The 7639-nt window shown below is 33.9% G+C and overlaps 1 protein-coding gene across 1 annotated transcript; it reads right to left on the bottom strand.

Moving 5' to 3' along the window:
- Positions 1-6599: 6599 nt before the first annotated feature.
- LOC112038213 (F-box protein CPR1) lies at positions 6600-7433 on the bottom strand. The gene has a single exon (XM_024071017.1). The coding sequence runs from the start codon at positions 7431-7433 to the stop codon at positions 6600-6602; it is 834 nt and encodes a 277-aa protein (XP_023926785.1).
- Between the last annotated feature and the right edge of the window lie 206 nt (positions 7434-7639).

Below are 7639 nucleotides of genomic sequence, written 5' to 3' on the forward strand. Positions count from 1 at the left end.
TTTTGATCAAGTTGAGTACCCAATGTAGAAAAGTGTATGCATGTTATGTGTGAAAACAATGAGAGATATGATTGCAAAACTGTAAAATGGATACAGAAAACAATGCAATGCATGTGAATCCTAAACATAAATGATGCATGAAAAAATATGTCATGATGTATGCTCTAATGCAGTGAAACTAAGTTCAATATAAGTTCAGATTTACAAAATTGGCTTGAGCATAGAGTTTCTAACAAAAACCCAAAAAAAAAATTAAAAACCACTTGAATGTTTTGAAATAAATTGATGAATTGATCATCACACAAGTTAGCCAATTTTAACTCTTCTCTAAATTTCTTAGAAATTTTCATAAATTTCAATAATTCCTTACGAAGAGTTTCACAAGCATTAATAAAATCAAAAGAAGCATGAGCAGAAACATGATCAGAAAGACACTTCAAATTATCCATGACAACAAGGGTTAAGGATTAGCTCTTACATCAAAAGATCTAAAACAAAAGAGCTACCTGCTCTGATACCACTTGAACGGTTTTTAGACCCCTTAACCTAACCAGATTAACCTAGTTAATTAGCCAAGTGATTAACTTAGTCAAATTATGCAAATCTAGGTTATCACAAACACATAATCATATCAAGTATAAAGCAGCGAAAAAGTAAATAACACAATGATATGATGACCCAGGAAACCACACGGTAAAAACTTGGGGAGGATTTGACCTAGTTATCCTCAAGGTAAACTTGAATCCACTATCTTGAAAGAATCGAAGTTCATACAATAAGACTTACAAGCCCTCACGCTCGACTTCTTATTGCTACCCACCAGTAGAACTTACTGACACGACCACGTGTAAGCTCCGAATCCACGGACTCTTTCTTTCTTAGATTCTCCACAAGATACAAGCACTCCTGCTTGTGTTTCTTTAAACTCCAATGGCAACAACTGAGTTGATCATCAAGGTGTTGATAATATCTCCACCTTGAAAACCCTAAGTTTATGTGAAAGAAAGCTCCTCAAGGATCTCACAAGAGATTCACACAAACCGCAAAATATGAGCAACAAGAGCTACTCTAAAAACGTGGTCAGGGTTTTCTTTATATACTAGGAGAATTAGATCCGAAACCCTAATCCTTAATGGGCTTGGGCTGAGTTGGAATTCTGCAGAAAAAAACATTCTGCTCGATATTCGATCGATCGAGTCTAATTTTCAATCGATCGAGTCAGGCCGAAAGTCACTAATACTTGCTGCAGCCACTCGATTCCAATTTTACATAAACGCACAACTTTGAGCAAGCCTAAACAAGACTAAACAACATGTTTTGATCATGGTTTGCCAACAATATAAATTAGAATTCTAAATACATAAATTCCTAAACTTTTAGAACCTAACAGTTACCACTTACCAGCTTACCACAATGACATTTTCCCTAGTCATATTTCATTTTAATTTAACTTTTACACTTTCAATTGCATTAATTCTTTGGTTAATATATTATTAGATATTCAACAAAACAAAATTGTCAGTAGACAATTCTGTTGTCACTTATTTGAAACAATTAAGAACAACTATTGTTATTGAGTTCATGTGGATGTCAAATGATGTAATGCGTTTTTATCAGTGGCAGACTCTCATTGATTGGTACTACAAAGTCAGCGCTGACCTTGTAGTCCAGGACTGCCCAATAATTTCCTATTAACAGACTATTGATAATGCATGTCTCCTATGTGGCATCTGCAAAGAGAGAGAGGATAATCTTAACACTTAAGCCCAAGGACACATGTCATGATTTCATATATTCAGTTGTAAGACAAGATTACTAAAAAACAATTGTTACAGAGACATGGATGTATTGGTTTGGGAAGCTGAAATCAAAATTTTTTCCATGGTAGTTACAATAAATTGAATTTGTAAGGTCAAAAAGACTAAACAAAGTATACTGTATCAATAAGAGAATTTAAATTTGGACATTTTTTGTTTCCCCTAATTATATGCTATATGAGGTAAATTGTAATTTTCACTAAATCATTATGAACCATTACTGTTTAGCCAGTTAGGCAGTACGTTTTGTCATTGAAAGTAGCCTTATTACCTTTTATTTTATTTATTTATATTGATTCTAGTAAAAAAATAAAAACTAATCAAATAAAACCATCTAAAAGAATGTCCTATCATAATACATGATTTACTAAATTCATTGAAGATTACTTACCAAAAAAAAAACTACCTGTCATATCAATCACAAATTTTACGAGTGTCAAATTGACCATAATTTTCCCAAAAAAAAAAAAAAGTCCATATACTGCATAAAACCTTACTGCCCACCGCAAGGTCACATTTCCTGCCCTGCAGAAGAGGATCTTTGTTGTACTTGTGTTGAACTTTGATCTCCAACGCCACTAAACATCTCTCCAGCCTAAAATATGAGATTAACTCCAATTAACATTATAACACAACTCTAAATACTGCATAAAGTATTACATTTACATTAAAAAAAAACAATATATTTATAACAAAAGCACAACAAAGTAATTCCCCGACCCCTGAATTGTTGAATCAAAGATACCAATTTTGATTCTATAGTGTCCATCTTCTCCAATTGTGATTTTAAAGAGGTCCTTTTCTCTGTCTGCTGTTGTAGCGTTGTCTCTACTTCGGCCTAAAATATAAGATAAATAAATCCAATTAACAATATAACAAAACTCTTATAAAGTATAAAGTATAAACTGCATAAAATACTACATTTAAATTCAAAAGCAAATAATATAAATATATATATATATATATATGAAGAGAAAAAATTATGCATGACGGAGCTATCTGGACGGAAGTGGCACGGACAAACATGGCATGTACAGACCGAACGGCCACGTGGCATCCAGCCCATTATTATGTGGTCTCCAAGGAACCTTAAATGGAAAATACTTGCGACACACGATTAGCCCTAATTTATAGAGTCCGAATATGAGTAGAATTCTAGAATATACACACATTAATGAGTATCTTCCCCATAAGAAAAAGACTTGTTCCGCAAGCAAAGGAGTCTAGCCCTACGCGACTATAAAAACCTAAAGACTCAAGAAAAAGGTATGCACAATTTCTATAAAGCTCATACTCTCTAGCATCGTTGGAGCTCTCTTCTGACTTAACTTTCGGAGGGTCTTTGGCCGGTACCACACTAGTACTCTCTGTAAGATCTTCTTTTTTTGTGTTGGGCAGGTCTGGTATCAAGTGTATTGGAACCGTGCGGCTCATTGGTGATTTTTTCGACATCATCAATAAATATATTAATAAAAGCACACTGAAGTAATAACCTGGCCCTTTAATCGTTGAGTTAAAAAGACCAATTTTGATTTTGCAGTCTCCATTATCTCCACTTGTGATATCAAAGTGGCTATTTTCTCTGTTTGCTGCTGTAGTATTGTCTCCAGTTCATATAGAAATGCCTCTTGTAGCTGGAGTGCTCTCCCGTTGTGTAGTATTGCCTCTTGCTGATGTATAATAGTCTGTTGTTGATGTAGTATTGTCAGTTGTAGCTCTTGTAGCTAGCATATCTCTTTTTCTGAAGTCAACTTGGAAATTTGGTAGCAGTAGATACACCAAAAGGCTTAGATGGTTGTGATACAAAAACAAATTGAACCACAAAGTAAAACCAATAATTATCATATTAGAAAGCAACCAACCCATTATAGAAAATCCACATAACCAACCATTTAAACAATAGAAAAAGGAAGTTCTGAAGATATATATAGTTTTCAAATTTCTTGCAGATTAATCTGCAAAATTACAAACGTATAAAGGGATGAGGTGGATGACTTTACCTACTCCAAATGTTTTAGGCATGAAGAAGAATAAACTTAAGTGTGTACTTATCAAAAAAGAATAAACTTTAAGTGTGAATGACCTCATCTCAAAAAAGTGAATCTTGAGAGAGAATCCTCTTAAGTCTTTTGGGCATGAAGAAGCATCAAATAGAAGCATTACTAAATAAAAATTAAGATACAAAACCCTGCTACAAAAATAACTAGAGCCCCCACCCAAACACAATCACACATATCTCAAAAACCCAATGAAACCAAGTCAAAGTAATTGATAAAAGAAGAATGAGAACCCTGGGGAAAATTAGTACATGAAAAGCTCTAATTTGCTAGTGAGAATCAAACTTAATAATAAAAATGGAAAATCAAAATAATGCATAAATTAATAATCAAAATTTGGACTAAATCTATGTGAAATCAAAATTTAAGGAAAGAAAAGGGCAGATCATGGAGAGTGGTGGTCCTAGTGGATTGGCTTTCATTCCGTTCTTTTTGGGGACCAAAATTTGAAGCAAAGCACTAAGAATCAATGCAACACTTTATCTAAACAATAATAATAATTACCATTATTATTTCTATCACAAGGAACCTCTTCAAGGCAGGGCCACTTTGTGTACCCCCATTCTGACTAAACCCCGAATACACGACCTTACCCATAAGAACCGTGTATCGGATAATCTCAAGACTCGAACTGGACAACTTTAGCTAACCCGTGTAGGCATGTGCAATGCAATTTTTTGAAATTTTATAAACATGTTCATCCAAGTCCCACTTGCCTTCTTTAACTATTCTATTTTTATACACAACTTATTTACCTCCCTTCAAATTTGAGAACCTTATTCTTGTGTTTCCCCTTCCTGTATGCATTATTTTATATCTAATACAAACATCAAGTGTCACCAACCCATATTGTGTGGTTACACCCTCTCTTGATATTATTTTAAAATTTTACAATCTTACAATCTTACAATCTTAAAATTATTAAATTTACCTAACTAATGTTAACCTATTTTAAGCTTAAGTGTGACTCCCCCTACACCATCGTCCAAACAAAGAAAGCAGCCTTTTTGAAGCCTTCACATACCACATACACTTTTGGGGAGACGTCATGGCCCTTTCTTCTCAAACAAAAAAATAAAGACATCTGTATATTCAGACATATAATGAACCAGCAAATAACTAATTGAGCAACCCAAGGTAAAAGTGAAGTAAAGCAACTTCTACTTCATTATTCATTATGGATATGTTTTCTTAAATTTTCTAATCCCTTGGAAATGACCACTGATGTTTAGCAAATAAATGCATTAATACTCTTCAATTACAAAAATTTTGCTCTTAACATATCTCAAGATACATTAATAACCTAGAAGTTGCCTTCTATGTTGGTGCAACATGTTTTTCTAGTTTTTAAAACGCTATGTTACAGGATTGGCCAAAGTTCCTACCACCAAAAGAATAGAAAATATTCCTGAAGCTCACTTTCTTTCCCCTGATTATCCATGAAACAAACATAACCATAGTGCTTACACTCTCATCTTCTTCCTTTTATATAACATAACCATAGATCTAATTTTCACCCTAGAGTAGACCTGACTGTGTAACAATCAAAAAATCTTATCCTATACTTTATTTTATCAGTAAAATAAAATTTTTACAGATACATTAAGGGGTGAGGCCCAATGACAATCCTATTCTATGTGCATAGTTCTATTTTAAAATTTTCTCGGAAAAATCCTAATAAGATTCAATTGAAAAGCCAAAATAAAAAATTATTGAATAAGCTGAAGAAGGTCCAATTTATCCTCCCAGCACCATTAATATTAATAATCTTTCCATATTTTTTTGGGCAAACCCAATTATTTATTACATTTTTACAACAAACCCTAGGGTTGTCATTAGGATCACTCTGATGCAACTCCCACACTCAATACAATGTAATACATTTAATCAACCAAAACCCCTAACAAAATTTCATGATTCTACCTATAGTTAAATCGTTACAAAAAACTATTAAATGTTTGGGCCTCATCTTTCTCTCTCTCTCGATAGGTTCTTATACATTGTGAATGTACATTGATACAAAATAACAAGTCATGTACAAAACACAAAATCAGAAGACAATGGCTGATCATATCAGAAAAATCTAAGCAAGTCTTTTTTTTTTTTTTTGATAAGTAAAATCTAAGCAAGTCTACTGAAACAAGAAGCATAAAACACATTTTGAAATTGAATATGGATTACTTGTGACAAGTTTAGCATATAGAAAAAGATAATAACACCAGACTTTCTTTTATATTTAATATTTACTGTTTCCATCTTGCAAATGTTTAATCTCATCATCAACAACCACAAAATTGCATTTAAACTTCTGACCACTCTTTTTTTTTTTTTTTTTTGATAAGTATGAAAGATGTATATTCAACCGGCCACTTTATGCATGAAGAAGCAAACCAAAAATTACAATGGAAAAACAAAAGAGAAAAGAAAACAATGAAGACAACTAATAAAAAGTGGACAGGACAAAGGAAAGAAGGGAGAGAATCACTAGATGCGAGTTCCCAAACCTGAGACCAATCAAAAAGAGATCAACTAAAGAGCACAAGCAACTGATCTATGGAACTTCTCATCACTCTTTATATCAAGCTAATAACAAATTAACATCTGAGAGAAGTATATTGAGGTCTGAAAATATTTACTTATAGCCACGTAGCAGTATCTAGTATATACCAAGAAAAAGATAGAACTGGGAAAAGTAAATGCTGAAATTTTGAGTTGAATCAAGATTTTACCTGCATTTCCTCTTCCTGCACACTCCCCTTTTGGAAATTGCATCATTCAGTTTGTCGAGTAAGACAATGTTCTCCAAGTAATTATCAACATGAAAATAGTGCAGCCTCCCACGAATCCCCAAATTCTTAACATGTTGGCTCTTAGGGTCATATGAAGAGAGCTCCCAATCACTTGGTAGATTTACCTTCACTAATATATTGCCATTCTTCTGGAGACATAATACCCTTATAATTTCTTTGTTGAGATCAACGGTTAACAATTTAGTCCAAGAATCAACAATGCCACACTCTTTCATCACCCAAACGGCACAACATTTGTTGGCTACAAACCTATCATCATAAAATAATAGAGAAAGCGAACCCCCAATTACTGAGGTTTGAACATTACTCCAACTGAATGCACAATTTGGCAATGACATCAAGTGAAAAACCTCATCACCCAAATCAAACGACAAAACTAATGGATTGTCCTTATCATATACCGCAAAATGGACAGCCCCACCTAAAGAAGCTGCGGGTTGATACCAATTAGAAAAATCAATACCCGGCGGAAAAGAGGCAGTAGTTAATTTCCAAGAGTCCTCATTAAGAGAGTAAGCCTCAATTAGAGGTGGTTTGGCCTCTTCATATGGAAATGCAATTCTCACCACCTTATAATCATTAGTCCACGGGTCAAACCCAAATGCTGGACGACACGTAAGGCGGCCGTGCGCCTTGACAGTAATGCAAGGTTTTGGAAGGGTGATAAATTTTCTAATAGAGGGATTCCAAAGAATATAGCGCTCTTGTTCATATAGACTAAACAAGCCATTCGTGGAACCAATTAGCATAAAATGTTGGATACGGTGACTCGTGAGCGATAACTCGATGTTTTGAATTTGATCAAACAAATCATTGTTATCATCAATTAACTTGTAGTGCTCTACGTAGGGTTTATCGAGGCAATGCCTAACAATTAATTTGTTGGAATTGGAGAGAAGTGAATGTGATCGAGTGAGATGGGAATTGATGAAGGTAGGGGTTGTGATTAGAGAGT

The sequence above is a fragment of the Quercus suber genome, unplaced genomic scaffold, assembly GCF_002906115.3.
Source record: "Quercus suber isolate HL8 unplaced genomic scaffold, Cork oak 2.0 scaffold_84, whole genome shotgun sequence".
In the NCBI taxonomy this organism is placed as follows: Eukaryota; Viridiplantae; Streptophyta; class Magnoliopsida; order Fagales; family Fagaceae; genus Quercus; species Quercus suber.

Bases quoted from the DNA above. Each gene is read 5' to 3' on its own strand.
- LOC112038213 (XM_024071017.1), bottom strand. From the start codon at position 7,433: ATGCTAATTGGTTCCACGAATGGCTTGTTTAGTCTATATGAACAAGAG.